Genomic DNA, 21,451 nt, shown 5'->3' with positions numbered 1-21,451 from the left:
CTTACAAATATAAATCCATTTAATCCCCATTTTATAGATGAGGAAACTCCATTTAAACCCAAGTAGTCTGGTTCCAGAGTCTGTCCTTTAGTCAGCCTAAAGGACAGCCTGCCCTTCTACCTGAAAGGAAGCAGGGATTAGGGGTCATGTGATGCTGCTAGTAATTATTTTATTACTCTTGATATTTTTATCAGTATATTATTGTGATACGCTGGCACTCTTGTAGACACTTTCAGTGAATTAATTCATTTCCTCCTCCCAACAGCCTTGAGAGGTAGATTCTGTTATCTTCATCATTTCCCATCTTATAGGTGATTTTAACCAAGGTACAGAGGGCAAAAATAACTTCCCCAGGTTGCACGGTAATGACCTAGCTAGAATCAGAATCCAGGCAGCCTGGGGCTGGCATCTGAGACCTTCGCTGTTGTGCTGGACTGTCTCTTGGCTTCCAAGTGGTGCTGAGTCATTAGGAAAGTTGTCTTTTGTTTGTCTCCGCATCCTTCTCTCTGGAGGTCAGGTGACAAAAGCAATGATCTAGCTCACAGAGTTTTTTAAACTCTGTGTGAAATATTTATGTATATAACAAATACTGATCCAGGGCACCCTTACTTTTCACTGCTTTGCATTTCATGCAGTCCTTCTTTTGATGAATCTTAAGCAATAGCCATATTTCGTGCATACCTGTTTTCGAATTGCTCTTTCATAGTTTCAGCTGGTACCTGAATGGCTCCCCCCTTCAGTAGCTGGAGGAGTACACTCTCTGTACAGGCACACAGGTGCCGTCTAGTGGTGGTCAAGAGAAGTGCAAGTTATTCAAGTATTCACGTAAAACACTGGAAGAAGACCTGGCTTTTCTCTTGTCTTGTGGTCTTTGGGACATGTTGCAATGAAAGTTGGGTATGTTATACCACAGTTTTTTGTAGGTTCCTTAAGATGTATAAAGATACGGTTCATGCATTATTGTTGTTAAATCGGGTGCTTTTAGAATGGAATTTAGGTCCTGGATCAGTACATCTTTAAAAGACTTGGGCAGGGGCGCCTGGGTGGCTCAGTTGGTTAAGCGACTGCCTTCGGCTCAGGTCATGATCCTGGAGTCCCGGGATCGAGTCCCGCATCGGGCTCCCTGCTCAGCGGGGAGCCTGCTTCTCCCTCTGACCCTCCCCCCTCTCATGCTCTCTGTCTCTCTCATTCTCTCTGTCTCAAATAAATAAATAAAATCTTAAAAAATAAAAAATAAATAAATAAAGACTTGGGCATTACAGAGCATCTCATTTTATTGAACTTTTTTCTTGTTCTGAGTTGTAGTCATTGAGGGTAATAAATACTTAATTGTCAAAGCTGGATATAATTAACAGAGTGAACGAATTTGTTGTCTCCATCTGCTTGCTGTTGCTAATGCTAGCCCTCAGACTTCCATATTTCCATTTCATGAAACAATCTACTGTTCCTCCATTAAGGAAGAAACCTATTATGTTGTTTTCTAAAGCTTTTATTTCATCAGGTAGTTTGTTAGCAGATGAGAGATTCTTACATGAACATGGAAGACGTGGGTGAAGGTGGATTGGAAACTGAGAGGATTATACACCACGTGACACGGTTGCCAAAACAGCAAGAGTTCTTAGTGGCCAAAACCCAGAACACAGCTCCCTCCACCATATATACAAGTCAGACACACGCTTGGGAGCCTTTGCTCCCTCCGTCGTGTATACAAGTCAGACACGCGCTTGGGAGCCTTTGCTCCCTCCGTCGTGTATACAAGTCAGACACGCGCTTGGGAGCCTTTGCTCCCTCCGTCGTGTATACAAGTCAGACACACGCTTGGGAGCCTTTGCTCCCTCCGTCGTGTATACAAGTCAGACACACGCTTGGGAGCCTTTGCCTGCTCCACGAACCAGGGAATATTAATGAGGACAGAGAGTAGTTAGAGATCAGCTCACTTACTGACACTCTGGATTCCAGACCCTGCTTGTATGAATGAGCATCCTTGATGATTTTTTGCCTTCACAAAGATGATTCCCAAATTTAGGTGTGCCATATTTTTGGTAGAACCTTTTCTGTTCTCCTGGGCAACTTTCCTCATTATAGTAACAACAATAATCATATTGGGTGCTTACTAATTATAGGGACTGTACAAAGTCCTTAATAGCCATGATTTCATTTAATACTCTTAAAATCCCTGTAAGGGATTATCTGTCTGTTTTCCAAATGAAAATAAGCAAGGCTTAGAAAACTAAAAAATATATTCAAGGCTAAACAGTAAATACTATTTACAGAATATTCATTCATCAGTCTGTACTCTGGAAGATTAAAATTAAAAGCATGAGCTATTTTTTATTTTTAAAAATTTATTTAAGTAATGTCTACACTCAGCCTGGGGTTCAAACTCACAACCCTGAGACCAAGAGTCATACGCTTTTCCGGCTGAGCCACCCAGGCACCCCAAGAGTTACGGCTTTCTAATTGTTGAGTCTTCATATAATGTTTGGCTTCTAGTAGGCATTTGATAAATGTTTATTTGATACCTGTGAACTCTTTCTTGGCCATCCAGACTTCTGGTTCTGATTTCTCCTCATGTGAAACAAACTAAAGTGGAAGAGTTAGTGGTGAGAATGAATCAGAAAGGAAAGAAGGTAAGGCAAATCCTAGAGCCAAAGGAGGAAAGAGGAGTGTGGCCGTAGCGGTGTTTCAGGAAGGAGATCTTCATTTTTTGGCCACAGGTTGACTCCGTAAGAAAGGTACAAGTTAATCTGGCTGGGACCACGATTCTGTTAACCTAAGCTGACACTCACTGGAGGTTCACGTTAAATTTGAGCTTTCCTTCCTGGCCCTCCATCTTTACATATTGCTAAATCTTTAAGTAAGTTAAATGCAAATACTACCTATCTGAGCCATCACTCCTGAGCCGTTAAGGATTAGCCCCAGTGAGTGATTTTTATGCCCCTTATGTTGAGTTTGGAAGGAAATGGCACGAACTCTCTCCCCTCTTTCCCTTTCTCCTTTTTCCCTCACTGGGTTTTGGAAAGGCCTATACTGTTCTTTGTGGCTGCTCTTCTTGATTCTCCTGTTTTCCCCATAAACCACATTCCCTAATTCTGCTGAGTCTCGTGTAACCAAGCACCACAGACGTGGCAATGTTTGACTCAAGAAGGGCTGTTAGCAGGCCTTGGAAACTGGTTCCCTGTGGCATTTCACAGTGTTGATCCTGGGTCTCTGCTTTGTACTTTATGCATTGGAGGGTCTTTGCAGAACTGTAGAGTTTTAGGACTTGTGCTACTTATGCTAAGGTACATTATTTGTGCATTTAACTACATTTAACGTGTTGGTCTTAAACTCTGATTTTTTTTTTATTACTCTGAATTTTTAATTTTGTTAATTGTATAGCTGTTCTCTGTTTTCTTTTTTAGCTGATAATTCTTATTGCCTGATAGTGCTCATTTTAACATTATTTGAGGGCTCTGATCCCCTGGATCCATGACATCAAATTTCTAACAAATTGATGCATAAACATGAGCCATGTTGTTCCAGGGTCTCTGGATTAACAAACCAAAATAATGTGACTAGATTTTGAGGTTGAAGTCCTATTTCCCAGGGCTTAAGAGGAGAGCATGGCCCGCTGCTCAGCTTGGCCGCCAACCTGGCATTTTAATTTTAATAAATGAGATTCTTTGAAGAGCATAAAGAGTTGATCACATGTGAACAAACGTTTAATGGGTGCATAAAACATTAATGCACCCATTAATGTTTTTTTCCACCAAAGTGGTTTCCAAAATTACCCTGGCTCTTGTACTTTTTGTGTGTGGATAGAGAGGACTCCTGTGCACCTGATGTACTTGATTTGCCAGCCTAATGGTTTGCCTTTTCCTGACCTCATGGAAACTGACAGGGGAAGGAGCCCAGCCCTGGAGATGGTTGCTCCAGTGACTTGGATGATTTCCAGATGAGCACCAGGAGATCTGGGTTGTTACCGTGCTGAGTGGGTTGTACAAGGGCTGGGTGTGCTCTTCCCTCATTGTCTCAGGACATGCACACTGCTTCTCATCAACCAGAAAAGGTTAATTTGGGGTTTAAAATTTAAGCAGCTCCTTTTTTTAAGGATGAAGAAGGGAAAATGAAGAATCGATTTTAGGACTAAAAATAAATAACTGTTCCAGAGAAGTATTCATGAACTGTTGATTGATTGTTTGCACAGTGGAAAAAAGATTAATCTCTCCACACATACTCATAACCCTCATCAAAATCCGCTTTCGGTGAAAGCGGACCGTATCCATGTCTGGCTCCCTGAGAATGTGAGCTACTTGGGGCAAACTCTCTCTCATCCAGCCTTCTTTTTCTGTATCTCCTAATTCCTGGCACAATGCCCCACACTCAGGAGGCTTTCCTAAAGATACTCTTCTGATGGAGTAGAGACAGAATGAAGAAATACATTTGAAGAACTTGACTGCAGAGAGCCAAATGAATTCCATTTGTACCCATTCAGAAGTAGTATTTGTAAGATGACACGTAGGATTCAGTTGCCTAATGAGCTCAGCAATATGTTAGGAGGAAAGAAAGATGAACACAGATTCAAATTAAGTTGCTCTTAATCTGAACAGAAATTTTCGAATCTTAGAATTTCAGTGCTTAATGTTGGAAATCATTTGAGTAATGAAGTCCAAATGTATTTCTGTGTTTTCTGTAGTTATTTTATAAAATGTTTGAAAATATTTCAGTTTTAGAATTTAAGGAGACAGACTTACCTGCTGTGACAAAAGCACATGTGATAAAAATATCAGCAAGTCCTTGGTTTAGCTTTGAGTAACACTAGACATGCTACTTAACACCTTGGTACCACCATTTATAGAATGGGAAGAACATTGATATATAAGATACCATTTTCTATAGTATAATTGAATATTAGTCTTTCTACTTCCTACCTAAAAAGTATAGAAATGTCCTAAGTTGTATAAATTTTTTTCTTCTTGTGGTTTTAATTTTGTCAAAATGAATAGAAACAGAAATAAAAATTTTAGGACATCCTTTTAATGCACTTTAATATTAAATAATAGAATACATCAGTCTTTAAAATGTGCAGACTCAGATTATTTTGGAGATTTTAATAAACTTCACATTTTATTTTTGAATTTTTGATTTTTATTTTTAAAGTTTATTTACTTTAAGTAATCTCTGTGTGCTACTTATGCTAAGGTACACGAACTCAAAACCCTGAGATCAAGAGTTGCATGCTCCCCCAACTAAGCCAGCCAGGCACCCTTATTTTTGGATTTTTAAATGTTTAAATTCACTCTAAAATTATTTTTATCTTTTTTTATTCTAAGTTTTTTCCACATTGGATATAACTTTCAAGGATGATTTTTCCCTTATGAAGTATTAGATGTGTTTGTATGTTTATTATTATTTAGAGAAATATAATATAGAAATATATTCAGTTTAGAAATATAACTACCATATAATCCAGCAGTCCCACTTCTGGGTATATATCAAAAGGTAATGAAATCAGTATCTTGAAGAGATAACTGTTATGCACCTCCATGTTCATTGCAGCATTATTCACAATAGCCAAGATATAAAAACAACCTAAATGTCTGCTGATGGGTGAATGGACAAAGAAAATATGGCCTATATACACAATGGAATATTATTCAGCCTTAAAAAGGAAGGAAATCCTCCCATTTGCACAACATGAATGAGCCTAGAGGATGTTATGCTAAGTGAAATAAGCCAGATACAGAAAGACAGTTACTGCATGATTTCACGAATGTATGGAATCCAAAATAGTTGAACCCATAGAAGCAGAGAGTAGAATGGTGGTTGCCAGGGGCTCAGGGGTGGGGGATATGGGGAGATGCTGCTCAGGGGTACAAAGTTGCACATATGCAAGATGAATTAAGTTCTGGAGATCTGATGTACAGCATGGTGATGATACTTATCAATACTGTATTATATACTTGAGATTTCCTAAGATCTTGTTTTCAACACACATACCTACACAAAAATGGTAACTGTGAGATGATAGAATATGTTTATTAGCTTGATTGTAGAAATCACTTCGCGATGTATACATATGTCAAACATCAACTCATATACCTTAAATATATACAACTTCTGTTCATCAACTGTACCTCAGCAAAGCTGGGGAGAAAAAAAAATACATTATTTCTCAGTAGTATTTATTTTTGTCCCAAGCAAGTACTCTATAATTAAATATTATCATAAATATTTATATTTAAATGTATTTATATCATTAAACTCGAATATGTTCTAAAACATGTCATTTAAAATGTATAACCATTTATATCCTCAAAAACCTGAAAAAGTTTTTGTTTCTGTATGTATGGGATGGACTTTGGATTTCATATTGTGATAGTTAATGAGCACCAGTAGAGGGAGCTCCAACTCCTCTTTCTTGGTGAATTTAGCAGTCAACCTGAAAATAGTTAATGGAAAGGGCACACATAGAAATAAACTTAAATTACACATGGTTATAAAACTTTTTAAAGGTACGAAAGGGTGACAATTATAATTATCTTTACGTTTGAGGGAAAAAATAAGCTCGCTTTGATTTCCATGCTTTTGAAGGTAGCTAACCCTCCAATAACTAAACAAAAAACTTCTATGTAGTGTAACCTCTTACAAGTGATCCATTAGGCAACCCCCAAGGCTTTTAGGATCAAGAATCTATCTCTGGTCGGTTGAGGAGGAGGACGAAGAGTAGTAGAGTTAATGTTATTGTTTGAAGAGAGGTTAAGTAAAATTGTAAATAACTGGTAGATAGTCACAGTAGCAAAGCCACACAGAGGTGAATTGCTGAGTCACTATGTAGGATAGGAGAGGAAAAAACATCTCATTTTACATAAAACTGTTAGGCATCCAAAAGATTTTTAAACCAAAATCTGCAAAGGCTCTGGAGGGCTGATATCTAGAGGGCAGGACCAAATTATTACCTGTCAGTTTCTTTATAGACCCCAGAAGAAAGTATCACGTGAGGCTGCTGGCTTACAACAACGTAGAAGATGGCTATCAGGCGGATCAGACCGTCAGCACTCCGGGATGCGTGTGTAAGTAAGAGTTAGGGTAGCACGTTTCACTCTGTGTGGCTCACGGTCCTTGTTCTCCTCTTCCTTCTGTAAATTTAAGTCTCATCACTACTTGGAATTGTTGGTGGTTTTCTATCTTCCGTGGCACCTAACATAGTTATTTTGAACAAGTACGTGTTCAAACTAAATATTTAAGTGAGATGTATTTAATTATAAGAACTTATTTTACTTTTGCAAGCAAAAGACCTTTAGTAATTTAACTGGGAAAAATAACCCTGAATACCTATCTGCTCTAATCTTGAGGCTGTTTATTTCCTTCCAATTACAATGTTCAGTTTTACTGCTGCTAAGACCTGTTTGGTTTTATTGCCACTGAAGAGAGGGTGTCCGTTTAGTTTTAAGTCCATTGCTGGCCTTCTGAATGTCTTTGGCAAGTAGTTTGTCTTCTTGGTGCTTCTGTTTTAATATTTGATTCCTTATCTAACTCATGGAAGAGTTGCTCATAATTGAATGATACATCTCTAGATGTATCTATGAACCTCTTTAATGAAAGAAAGACCTAAAGTCAACTTAATAGGGTGGGGAATTGTGATTTTATCATTTTACCACTTTCTGCAGTAATATGCTGTACAGTAAATTAACATTGTCTTTTTTGATAGCTGTCCGTGATCGCATGGTTCCTCCACCACCACCACCCCACCATCTCTATGCGAAGGCTAACTCTTCATCTTCCATCTTCCTGCACTGGAGGAGGCCTGCGTTCACCACTGCACAAATAATTAACTACACCATCCGCTGTAACCCTGTTGGCCTGCAGAATGCTTCTTTGGTCCTGTACCTTCAAACGTACGTAGCTTCTATTAATGGTGGTTTTCTTTGCTCTTCTCCCTCTTCCCACTTATTTCTTACCATCTTGGGCCAGGTTGACCTTTAGCTGTAAGCACCTGTCTCAGGACTTATCTTACTTATAAAATGGCTGGGAGTTTTGTATCTTTACCATATTCAGTTCTGAAAACTGCATCTTCTGACATTTAGTTTCTATAAATGAATTTTTTGTTTGTTTCCTCAGCCTCATGCAACAAGATTAGGCAAGAAGATATTATTACTTTCAAGTGGCTACCCTTAGCATGTTTAAAGGAAAAAACAAAAGACCACTTTCATGCTGGCATCAAAAAATAAAGCTTATTTTGTCTTCTTGGTTATAGTTAGAAAAATGCCCATGATTATGGTTTAAAAGAATGATTTGACTTCCAGTATTTCAGAGGAAATCCCTTTGTATTGGGATATTTCTATACTGCCAATTCCATAGTTTCCTCTCAGGGCAATTCGTAGGCTAATTTCTATAGGATAATACCAAATGTAGTATTTTAATAGAAGAGATTGCTTTTTTAGTCTAAAAAAATTGGTTTTAAAGAAAATGAGATGATAATAACAGTATGCTTACCTATATTGACTGGAAATACTGATAATCTTTTAGAAACAAAGTACTACCAGCATTAACAACTTCATTACTCATTTTATAGATCAGAAACTCACATGTTGGTTCAAGGTCTAGAACCAAACACCAAATATGAATTTGCTGTACGACTGCATGTGGATCAGCTTTCTAGCCCCTGGAGCCCCGTTGTCTACCATTCGACCCTTCCAGAAGGTACAGACATTTATCTAAATGTTTAAGAAATAGATAGATCACTTTAGGAGCACCTGGGTGGCTCAGTTGGTTGAGCATCTACCTTCAGCTCAGGTCATGATCTCAGGGTCCTGGGATCGAGCCCTGTGTCAGGCTCTCTGTTCAGCGGGGAGCCTGCTTCTCCCTCTGCCCTCTGCCTGCTTGTGTTCTCTCTTTCTCTCTCTCTCTCAAATAAATAAAATCTTAAAATAGGTCTTTAAAGAAGATACTACCCGGTTACCACCCTGGTTAACATGTATGCATTTGTTTTGTTTCTTAACTTTTGAAATGTATTTTGTTTTATTATAGTAAATGTTTTTTCCTCTCACTGTATATATTACACAAGCCAGTGGGCTTAAATTTAATGTCTCTTTGGGGAAACACTACATTTTCTAAAATCAGGTGTACTCTTCAAGACTGAACCCAAATAATTTAAAATGGAAGTAAGTGAATAGTGTACTTAATGATGTTGGGAGCCCATATTAGAAGTAACGTGTGTGGTGGCTTGATCCTGTGCATAGTGCGGTGGTTTGGATATCTGATCGAACACCATTTCTGGAGCTTACCTCTGTCTCTCGCTAAGGTATTTCATGTCTGTGGACCTGCATTTCCTTTTCTCTAGAATGAGGGTGAGGGGGTAAATGATCTATGTAAGGACCATCACAACTATTCTAATTATGCTGAGAGAAAGCAAAGCAAAGACATGAACTTCAGTGAGCATAGGGCCTGTTGGGTGTGGTTTTGGCTATATTCCATATAGGATGTGATGCCAAAAACCAGCTCTTCACACTTTTAGCTCGTACTAAACATGTGGTCAACTAAAATCCCAAGCCTTGACTACTTTTGCAGATATAAAGTATTAGTCTAAGGTCTGCCCTGTAAACTCACTGATTCACAACTTTTTGGAGAATAACTAAATGTTTTGGTCTCAGAAGTATTATCTTCAGTGGTTTCCTAAATCAGGTGAAATATATATTCTGTACGTTTTAGTAAGAAATGTAGTTTAGATTCAATACCTAATGGGGTGAGACTCAATACCTAATGGGCAGGTGCTGCTGGTGGAATTGTAAACCTTTCTAGTTATCAGTTTGGCAAAACAATATCAAAAGCCCTAAAAATTCTTATGCCCTTTGACTTAGTAATTCTCCATCTAGGAATCTACCATCTCCTTTTTTTCTTTCTTTCTTTTTTTTTTTTTTTGATGTTTTAAACATTATAAAAATGAAATTAGCTCTCAAAAAAAGAAAAAAATAGTGTTTTTTTACTTTTTTTTTTTTTTTAAGATTTTATTTATTTGACAGAGAGAAACATAGCGAGAGAGGGAACACAAGCAGGGGGAGTAGGAGAGGGAGAAGCAGGCTTCCTGCAGAGCAGGGAGCCCGATGTGGGGCTCGATCCCAGGACCCTGGGACCATGACCTGAGCCGAAGGCAGACGCCCAACGACTGAGCCACCCAGGCGCCCCAGTGTTTTTTACTCTTATCATTAATGATCTGTAAAAGCTGTGATTCTGAGATGTTTTTATAGTGGTTTCTAGTTTTTCACACTCTTTTCCCTGAGTTTTCAGTCTGTTAGCCAGGTGTTTGAGTGTTTATCACCATTTAATCCTGGTAATACAGTATTTTCTCCATGTGTGCACAGCACCTGCAGGCCCACCGATTGGAGTAAAGGTGACATTGATAGAAGATGACACTGCTCTGGTTTCTTGGAAACCTCCTGATGGTCCAGAGACCGTGGTGACGCGCTATACCATCTTGTACGCGTCCAGGAAGGCCTGGATTGCAGGAGAGTGGCAGGTCCTACACCGAGAAGGTAAATATGAGCATAAATTATCAAAGAGGATGAAAAGTAAGATTATCGACGGTAAGGAAACAAACAGAAAGAAGGATCTCGAGTTTGTTTTGAATTTATATTTATGAAGTAACAGATGATAAAGGATTTGGGTTTTATTCACAGAGCATTGGGAAATCATCAGCATATTTTAAGCATGAGCATATGATTCACATTCCAGAAAGATCACTCTTGACTATTGTGACTAGAACGGGTTTGGTGCAGGAGGGATGGGTCAGAATAATGTAGAGACTAGGAGGTGACTACAGTGGTCCAGACTATAAGCCTGGATTAGGATACCGAGGATTGAGATGGAAAGGAGAGGATGGTCAAATGACAGTAGCTTAAGTAGAGGAAGAATGGGGCAAGGAAGGAAGAATTGTTATAGATGACTACCAGATTTCCAGTGGTGGTGTGTCTTGCGCTGGAGTAGCGAACACTGGAAGAAGATCTGGTTTAAGGGAGCAGACTTTTGTACTAAAATGGTCCACATACAAATAAATTGGCCCATATGAATATCAGGGTCCCACTTAAGTACTTAATTCAGACATGCATGCTGGGAAAAGAACAGTTTGCTAAGCAATTAAAAGCTTCAGAAGGATTTCAAGAAGGAAATTTGTTGGCCATCTACATATTCTAAACACTTTTACAGTACTAGGCATTTGCACATACATTTTACCTTTTAAAGGGAACATTTACCTAATTAGGATGAACTTTAAAGACCTGTGGATTTACGATAAAACTCTCTATGCAATTGTAAAGCAAACAAATGGTGACTTTAGTTGGAATTTTAATAGTCGTATATTCATGTTTTCATTATGCCAAAGCCCCACTAAGTAATATTTTCCTAGTCACTGAAGAGACTTGAAAGTAGTTAAGTACTTGCTGGCAATACAGTTTTATATTTGCATCAGTTATCAATTGCTACCTAACAGACCACTTTAAAAATTAGCCATCCTAGTTTCTCACAGTTCTGTGAGTCAGCAGTTTGGACTGGGATCAGCGGGGCACTTCTTCTCTTGGTCTCTCCTGAGGTCACTCATGAGACTGAAATCATCTCATGGTTTCAACAGAGTGTGAGTAGCTCAAAAACAGCAAGAGAGAGTTCCAGCATCAGGAAGAGAGTGAGGAAGCTGCACGTACAAAGCTTTGCAGGCCTCTGTTTGTATCACGCTCGCTAACGTCCCACTGGGCAAAGCAGAGCAGGTAGCCAAGCCCAGACTTAGTGCGGGACCAGACTGCCCACGGGTGTGGACTGATGGAGGTACAATTTATTTGGGGCTGTTAGTCTTACAAACTACCACAATATTCTTTTTTTTTTTTTTTTAACTTTTTTTTTTTTTAAAGATTTATTTATTTATTTGAGAGAGCGAGAATGAGAGAGAGAGTGAGCACATGAGAGGGGGAGGGTCAGAGGGAGAAGCAGACTCCCTGCCGAGCAGGGAGCCTGATGCAGGACTCAATCCCGGGACTCCAGGATCATGACCTGAGCCGAAGGCAGTCGCTTAACCAACTGAGCCACCCAGGCGCCCAACTACCACAATATTCTTAAAATGTACAGTTTACTTTTAGTTAATTCCAGAATGAATTATTGACACATTTGACCCTGACTAACCTGATTTATCACATGAGCACTTCTTCCCTTTAGCTCTTCATTTGTACCTGCCTAAAAAGAAACAGTATTTTGTTCCGGTTCCTTTTAACACATTCATTTGTCAGTTTCAGACAAGGCTCAGAAAACAACATTTTGCCTCATTGATTACCCAGTAGTGAAATGGGTTGTAATTGCAGGTTTTTACACCTATATAAGCTGTTCTAACTACATAATCATGCATGGGAGGGGGAAAAAAATCTATTTTTGCCATTATCCTACTTTTGTGATTTTAAGAAAAATTCTCAGCAAAAAGCTATACCATCTTGTACACGTCCTTTTTTATAGCTAATGCTAGTACTTCATAGAGGACGCAATAAGCAATATAGGTAAAAAAGAGTTGAGTTTATTTTTTTGAGTAAAAAACATAAAGGGGGGGCACCTGGGTGGCTCAGTCGTTAAGCGTCTGCCTTCGGCTCAGGTCATGATCCCAAGGTTCTGGGATCGAGCTCCGCATCGGGCTCCTTGCTCTGTGGGAAGCCTGCTTCTCCCTCTCCCACTCCCCCTGCTTGTGCTCCCTCTCTTGCTGTGTCTCTCTGTGTCAAATAAATAAATAAAATCTTTTAAAAAAAAAAAAGGGTTTGAGTCACCCACTTTTATTTTTATTTATTTATTTATTAAGATTTTATGTCTAAGTAAGCTCTGCACCCAGTGTGGGGCTTGAACTCACAACCCCGAAATCAAAAGTCACGTGCCCCACCAACTGAGCCAGACAGGTGCCCCTTGAGTCACTCACTCACTTTTAAACCAAAAGCAAAAAATATATCATGGCATTTAAATAAAAAAATAAAATATAAAATGGTCTTTAATGTCTGATTATGGCAACTTTTGGAAAAGGTGAAAGTGTAGAAAAAGATGAGGAAAGCAGAAGAGGGAGAATATCAGTATTTCTTTCCTATATATCTACTAATCTTCTATACATGTTTTGTTTATACATATTTATGTGTATAATTAATTCACATATTGCCAAGTGGAATAAGATAAAACATTTTAAAAATGTTCCTGATGACCAAATAATATTTGTGGCTAAAAATGTACATGGTCAAATGGTTGAGCAGAGATGTGATATGAAATCATACTTGTGTGTAATTTAAAGTGAATCAGAAATTAACAGCCTTCACCTTTCTGATATGCAGTAAATCAGCACAAACTAGTCAGTTCTTTTAAAATCTAAAAGGCACTATAGAAAGTCATGCCCTATAGTACAGCAGTTCCTGAACTCTGTTCCTCATAGCATGAATTTCTCACAATTGTAAAGACGCTCCTTCTTCAAAAAAAAAGTTACATGACTAAATAAATTTAACCTAAATAAATATGTCATTTCCTCCTATTAGAGATGCACATTGGAAATTAATTTTCTTCAATAAAGGAATTTAACTCAACATTTACCAAGTAAATCAGAATACCAATAGTAGGAACAGATTGATTTATTAAATGAATTATTGAGTGATTACTGTGTGGCAGGCTCTTTTCTAAGCGTTGGCAATACCACAGTGAACAAAACAATGTTCTTTCCCCTTTGAAGCTTATATCTCAGTAACACCAAATATGTAGATATTTAGGTACTATTATAAGTGGTATTAAAAAAGCTGCAAGTGAGGCGGAAGAGACAGAATGATGGGGGTAGCAAGGTTAGGTCCTTTTGGAAGAAACATCTAAGTGGAGCCGTGTGAGTATTGGAGGAAGTGCAAAGGCCCTGAGACAGAAGCGTGCTTGGCATTAGAGGAACAACAAGAAAGCAGGGAGCCTAGAGTGAGGGGAAGAGCAGGCAGTAGGAAATCAATGGGGAGGAAACTAAGGGCAGATTTTGTAGACCACAGATTTTATTTTAGAGAGATGAAAGACATCGAAGACTTTTGATCAGATTTACATTTTGAAAGGATTACTTTGTCAACTACCTCAAAGACTGATTATAAGTTGGTAAATGTAGAAGCTGAGAGACCACTGAATATACAGGTGTCCATGTGAGAGTTAGTGGGCATTTGGACAAGGGTGATAACGAGGAAGGTAATAAGAAGCTATTAGAACATAATTTGAAAGAACGGCCTATGAGGTTTACTGCAGATTGATGAGGAGTGTAAGGAAAGAAAGAAGCAGAACTGACGGGGGAAATCAGAGGTTTGGTTTTTGTTTTTTTTTTCAAAGCCTTTTTTTTTTAATTATGTTGTATTGATCACCATACATTACATCATTAGTTTTTGATGTAGTGTTCCATGATTCATTGTTTGCGTATAACCCGCAGTGCTCCATTCAGTACGTGCCCTCCTCAATACCCATCACCAGGCTGACCCATTCCCCATCCCCCTCCCCTCTAGAACCCTCAGTTTGTTTCTCAGAGTCCATAGTCTGTCATGGTTCGTTTCCCCCTCTGATTTCCCCCCTTCATTTTTCCCTTCCTGCTATCTTCTTCTTTTTTTTTTTTAATTTTTTTTATTCTTATATTATCCCCATACATTACATCATTAGTTTTAGATGTAGTGTTCCATGATTCATTGTTTGTGCATAACACCCAGTGCTCCATGCAGAACGTGCCCTCCCTAATACCCATCACCAGGCTAACCCATCCCCCACCCCCCTCCCCTCTAGAACCCTCAGTTTGTTTTTCAGAGTTCATCATCTCTCACGGTTCGTCTCCCCCTCCGATTCCCCCCCTTCATTCTTCCCCTCCTGCTACCTTCTTTTTTTTTTTTTTTTTTTAACATATAATGTATTATTTGTTTCACAGGTGCAGTCAACAAAACCAAAAGAGGTTTGGTTTTTAACATGTTAAATTTGAGATGCGTCCTAGATGTCCGAGTAGAGAGGTTGATTAAGCAGTGGGAGGGTTAAGTTCATGGGAGAGGTACAGAAAGGTATACTAGTGGTATAACTAGGTAGATGATTTTTAAGACTGTGGAACTGGAAAACAATCACTTACAGAGTGTAGACGGAAGTGAGTTCTGAGACTGCATTCTGGAGCACTTCTCCAACCTCAAAATCTTACCCCGTGCTTTTTTATCCTCCACGAACACTCCTTTGGCGACAAATAGCTCATATTTTAATATAAGTTCAATTTGGCACTTACTGAGAATTATCTCGTACAAGCATTATGCCAGCCACCTTAAGCTGTTCAAATATGAAAAAAATTTCTGTTCTCCAGAAGGGGGAGGATCAGAGGCGAGGAAGAAGACTCACTTTCATGGAGTAAATACACTTATGTCAGAGACTTGCCAGTGGTAGTTTATTTAATCCTTTCCAATAACTATATGAGGTGGGAATTATTGCCCCCATGAGGAAATTAAAGTTCAGTAATGTGCCCCAAGTCACAAATTACTTAGTTGGTAGCATGCCAGCATTTGATCAACATTGATCCAACACTGAGCCTATTGTACTGTCTGGTTTCTGAAACTCCTAAAATAGCTGAAGATTCAGACACATATGAAAGGCAGTGGACTGGCATAATCACACTAACCGAGATTCAGATAGTGTGCTGAGAGAAGAGAAGGACAGGCAGATCACTTTAATATTTGGGAACTGCTTTGAGTTCACTGCTTTTTTCCTCATAAAGAAGCCAGAATGTTAGTTTCCTTTTTGTGTGTGAAGGAACACTCTTTTTGTGGAAGGAAGGGGAGCACTTGCACACATCCACACAGCTCACTTGCTTATAAAACCTGAATTAAATGAAAAGACTTTTTGGGGAACCTGAGTGGCTCAGTCGGTTGGGCATCTGCCTTCAGCTCAGGTCATGATCTCAGGGTCCTGGGATCGAGCCCCGCATCTGGCTCTCAGCAGGGAATCGGCTTCTTCCTCTCACTCTCCCTCTCTCTCAAATAAATAAATAAAATCTTAAAAAAAAAAAAAAAGACTTTTAATTTCAGGTAGGGACTGGTTTTTGCCAAGCATTTTTAAAAATTAAATGTGAAGTATTCTGTGCTAAAATGGAAACTCAATTTATTTATATGTCTCTTGTGAAGAAATTGAAATGTTCTTCCTTCTAGTTAATTGTAACACGTCACAGTACATCTTTGGTTTTTATTCACCTGTCTGAGAACATGGTAACAGTAGAAAGACTCTTCCTCATTCTAAATAAGAGTCAGCTTGTTTACTTAACATTTGTGTACTCAAGTAGCTCACACTCTCTTCAGGCCAGACTGAAACCAGAGAACATGAAAACAAGCCGTGTTCAGCCCTCGCAGAGCTGCTTGGTTGAGCTGCCTCCCGCCATGTGACCTCAGAGGTGGCCTCCGAATCCTGACCTGAGCTCTGAGATCACCCCACATTTCACTTGCATAATGAAATACACTCTAGCAAGTGTAGAATAGTCCAGTCTGGCCTGGAGGTGACTGCTACAAGCTGTCGTTAAGCTCTTCAGAGCTATTGCAAGGATGCTCTGGGAGGGTGGGGGGAGTGAGATGACGTCACCCGAGGGAAGCTAGGTTCCCTGTGAATATCAACTCACAAATGCAGTGCATACTGGAACAACTTTGTGGTTGAATTCTCTTACACCTATGTTCTTTTTTTTTAATTTTTAAAAAATTTTTTTTAAAGATTTTTATTTATTTATTTGAGACAGAGAGAATGAGAGAGACAGAGAGCACACGAGAGGGGGGAGGGTCAGAGGGAGAAGCAGGCTCCCCGCCGAGCAGGGAGTCCGATGCGGGACTCGATCCCGGGACTCCAGGATCATGACCTGAGCCGAAGGCAGTCGCTTAACCAACTGAGCCACCCAGGCGCCCTACACCTATGTTCTTAACATGAGAGTTCATTCCTAGGGTGGGCGTCCCCTTTGTAAGAAAAATACTTCCAGGCCATGGCAGAACTAAGAGCAGAAAGACCCGTCAAGGAATAGTAGTACACACATAGCAATCCTTCTTAGCCATCATGCCAACAGAGAAAATGCCTTTGATATCAAATATCATATATAAATTCAAGTGATGGTGACTTTGGAGAGAAGTAGATGCTGTGCAGGTTACTGGTGGTCGTTTTGGTAGTTAACCTGAGGTCTAGGTCTTCAACACTCTGAGGTTCCTATATAACTTTGGAATTTTCTTTCCTGTTCATTCCCAAGAAATCTTAGATAATGATTGGGTGAGTGAGAAATATATTCATACTTTCAAAAATAATTGTTTCTAATTTAAGAACAAGATCATCTGTCACAGTGATTACCATTAGTAGTTTAAACATTTTCTTTTTCAGTTTTATTTTTTTTTTTTAGTAATCTCTTCACCCAGTGTAGGGCTCACACTCACAACCCCAACATTAAGAGTCACATGCTCTACCAACTAGCCAGCCAGGGGCCCCTAAACATTTCTAAAAGAAAAAAAGCCTTTCACATTGGATCTAGAAAATCTAACTATGACTGTTGAATCTGGGTTCATTATAAACGTTCTCTCTTTACCTATGTTTGAAATACTCTATTCTAAAATGTTTTTAATGCTGTTTGTATCCAATTTTATAAATTTTGGGGGGGGGTAAAAAAATATATTAAAACGTAAACAAAAAAACCTATTACTTTAGAACACTACTCCTAAAACAAAATTACAGAGAAAGATTGTATAGAGGCAGCGTGCATGATACAAAGTTAAGTGAAAACTCTAAAATATAAAAAATGCCTGTAGTGGGCGCCTGGGTGGCTCAGTTGGTTAAGCGACTGCCTTCGGCTCAGGTCATGATCCTGGAGTCCCGGGATTGAGTCCCGCATCGGGCTCCCCCTGCTCAGCGGAGAGTCTGCTTCTCCCTCTGACCCTCCTCCTTCTCATGCTCTCTGTCTCTCATTCTCTCTCTCGCAAAAAAAAAAAGCCTGTAGTAAATACGTACCCACATATGTACGGTGCACGCATGGGCATGCACATGCGTGCACACACACACACACAAATATACCAAGATGTTAACAAAGGGAGATTAGATTGTCCTCTTATTTCTATCTGTCTGTGGATTCCAAACGCTCTACAATGAACATGGTGTTCCTTTTATAATCAGAAAATATTTGTTAAATAAAGGACCACGATGGTATGTTTGAAAGAATGAATAAAAGATAAAAAAAATTAATGTTTACTTAATTTGCAATCGATCTCTTTATAGGGGCAATCACCATGGCTTTGTTAGAAAACCTGGTGGCAGGAAATGTGTACATTGTCAAGATATCTGCATCCAATGAGGTGGGAGAAGGGCCCTTTTCAAACTCGGTGGAGCTGGCAGTCCTTCCGAAGGAAACCCCTGATTCTAATCAGAGGCCCAAGCGTTTGGATTCTGCCGATGCCAAAGGTCTGTACGCCACCACAGTTACTGAGCTTTCTGAAGAACGTTCAGTGTTTCTTCAGCTCTCCTGCACTGTATTTCTGCTCCTCCCGCAGCCATATCCCTGCACTTGGTCTCTTGAATTGTTGCCGGTGCGGTTCTGATGCTGTGAAGCTACGGGCTGTCCCTTGCCCTCCACAGGGAGACCAGCTTACCTCCCAGTCAGCTGCCGTTTTCACCACTGTGTCCCAGTTACTCCTCTTCCCAGCTGCACAGCCACCACGACCGAGGAGCCACGGCCCCGAAAACCGATGGGAGTAGCTTCCAGGGAGGGTTCACGGAAATAAACAGCTGCGCTGGCTATGGTGTTCAAGCTGAGAGCGTGGTTTTCATTAAGAGTTGTTGCCACAGAAAAACGGCCTTTCTGGAGAGAAAGTTGTTTCTCTCCAGAAAAGCAGTTGGAAGAAGTATCTTTAAAAGAGCCACCCTCAGGGGCACTTGGGTGGCTCAGAGGGTTAAGCGTCTGCCTTCGGCTCAGGTCATGATCCCGGGGTCCTCAGGTCACGTCCCTGGGTCTTGGTATCGAGCCCCATGTCGGGCTTCCTGGCTCAGCGGGAAGCCGCTTCTCCCTCTTTCTCTTCCTCTGCCACTCCCCCTGCTTGTGCTCTCTCTCTCTCTACCTCTGTGTCTCAAATGAATTTAAAAAAAAAATCTTAAAAAAAAAAAAAAAAGAGCCACCCTCACTCCAGGGCAACTGTCCTGTCCCAAAGGAAGCCAGGGCCCCCCCTGTGGTACAGGACAAGAAACCATCTTTTCCTCTTCTTGGGGTGGGGGGAGTGCGCCTGCAGAGGGCGATGGGGCTTTAAATGGAGGAAATGTCAGCTGAACTCAACAGGATTAAGGGTAGCTCCTCAGATGCCTCAGTGCCGTGTGTGTGTGTGTGCGCGCACATACGTAAGTATGTACGTACGTACACAGATGGGTTTAAGCATTGGAGGGAGGCAGCGGTGGTAGCTCCCTTATCATGGGAAAAGGAGAGCAAGGCTCATAGTCCCTTCTCAAATACCTGCTACTCAGAATGTCTATGGACCAGCAGCATGAGTATTACCCAAGAGCTTGTTAGATGTGCAGAATCATGGGCCCCACCCCAGACATAGTGAATCAGAATCTGTATTTTAACATATCCCCTAGTGATCATGTGAACATTAAAGTTTGAGGAGCACTGCTATGTAAATGCAGATATGGACACGGGAAACTCATCTTTAATATACAGATCTGCTTTTAAGGTAACATGACGTGAAAGTTACCATTTGGTTCAAGAAACGTCTATGCTTTGTGCCTTTTAGCATTATAAGTTATTAACTGATGTTCGTGTTTCATATAATAATACAGCATTTAGAATTGGTAATTTGGAATCTTCAGTATGGGAATATATAAACTGATCTTTGAGATTACTAATAAAAAGAGTAATATGTGTCTTTTCTTCTTGGACACATACTGTCAAACATTTTCCTCGGAGAGGAAGAAAAATTATAGAAAAGCAAATAGCTATCTTAGAATTATAATAAATGGACTCATTTATTTTTCTGATTGATACTGAGTAAATGTGTTTCTGCTTTTAGTTTATTCAGGCTATTACCATCTGGACCAAAAATCAATGACTGGCATTGCTGTAGGCGTTGGTATAGCCTTGACCTGCATCCTCATCTGTGTTCTCATCTTGATATACCGAAGTAAAGCCAGGTGTGTTCCCGTGGAGAGACATGTTGAGGTGGTTAAAAAACATTTAAATTACAGTAACCACCAGAAGCAAATTGAAATCCAGTGCCTTCTAGAGTAACTGGGATTTTCCACTTTCAAATAATGTTACTTGAGTTCTTTTTTTTAAAATTTTTTATTGTTATGTTAATCACCATGCATTACATCATTAGTTTTCCATGTAGTGTTCCATGATTCATTGTTTGTGCATAACACCCAGTGCTCCATGCAGTACGTGCCCTCTTTAATACCTATCACCAGGCTAACCCATCCCCCCACCACCCTCCCCTCTAGAACCCTCACTTTGTTTTTCAGAGTCCATCGTCTCTCATGGCTCATCTCCCCCTCCGATTTCCCCCCCTTCATTCTTCCCCTTCTGCTATCTTCTTTTTTTTTTCTTAACATATATTGCATTATTTGTTTCAGAGGTACAGATCTGTGATTCAACAGTCTTGCACAATTCACAGCACTCACCATAGCACATACCCTCCCCAATGTCTATCACCCAGCCACCCCATCCCTCCCACCCCACACCACTCCAGCAACCCTCAGTTTGTTTTTCAGAGTCCATCGTCTCTCATGGCTCATCTCCCCCTCCGATTTCCCCCCTTCATTCTTCCCTTCCTGCTATCTTCTTCGTCGTCGTCTTTTTTTTTTTTAACATATATTATTTGTTTCAGAGGTACAGATCTGTGATTCATCAGTCTTGCACAATTCACAGCACTCACCATAGCACATACCCTCCCCAATGTCTATCACCCAGCCACCCCATCCCTCCCACCCCCCACCACTCCAGCAACGCTCAGTTGTTACTTGAATTCTTAATTGCTACAGAGATGTGCTCACTTTGCAAGGAGATTTTTTTTTTTTTTTGCCATTTGAAAAAAATTACTGTGCCAATAAGATGTTCTTAAATGAGGCCCTAGTTTCTTCATGTACTTTTCATTTTGAGAAGTACAAAGTATATCCTTTGGTTTCTTTTTTAAAATGGCACACGTCATCTGATGCATATGCTGACTGTGAGGAGATTCATTACTGTCCGGAATATTTTCATATCTAAGTAGCCTGCCATTGAGAGCTCCTCCCTTATTTCCATAGGACATGTGTTCGGAATTCTCTAGACATGGGGTTAAGATACATGTGATAACTAGGGATTTGTTCTCTGTAAACTCTCTTAGGCAATCTCATTTGTAGTTTGGCTAAATTCTCAGCGTGCAGTAAGTTTGTCTATTTCTAACCTTTTATATTTTGGCTTTTGCTTTCATGGTTCCTTATTGTATTTAAAAAAAAATCA

General features: G+C 39.8%; 1 protein-coding gene across 1 annotated transcript in view; it reads left to right on the top strand.

Moving 5' to 3' along the window:
* The window catches only part of PRTG (protogenin), a 129,765-nt gene that overhangs the window by 102,199 nt on the left and 6,115 nt on the right, over positions 1-21,451 (top strand). Inside the window, exons 12-17 of the mRNA XM_034993606.1 lie at positions 6,960-7,055; positions 7,694-7,880; positions 8,558-8,685; positions 10,344-10,514; positions 18,244-18,426; positions 20,022-20,142. Of these exons, the coding sequence (XP_034849497.1) occupies positions 6,960-7,055; positions 7,694-7,880; positions 8,558-8,685; positions 10,344-10,514; positions 18,244-18,426; positions 20,022-20,142 (886 nt within the window). The remainder of the gene's footprint in view (positions 1-6,959; positions 7,056-7,693; positions 7,881-8,557; positions 8,686-10,343; positions 10,515-18,243; positions 18,427-20,021; positions 20,143-21,451) is intronic.

This window comes from Mirounga leonina, unplaced genomic scaffold, assembly GCF_011800145.1.
Source record: "Mirounga leonina isolate KUSES-001 unplaced genomic scaffold, KU_Mleo_1.0 Mir_91, whole genome shotgun sequence".
NCBI lineage: Eukaryota > Metazoa > Chordata > Mammalia > Carnivora > Phocidae > Mirounga > Mirounga leonina.
Note: the sequence above shows the minus strand (reverse complement) of the source record. Positions and strands in the feature narration are given on the sequence as shown.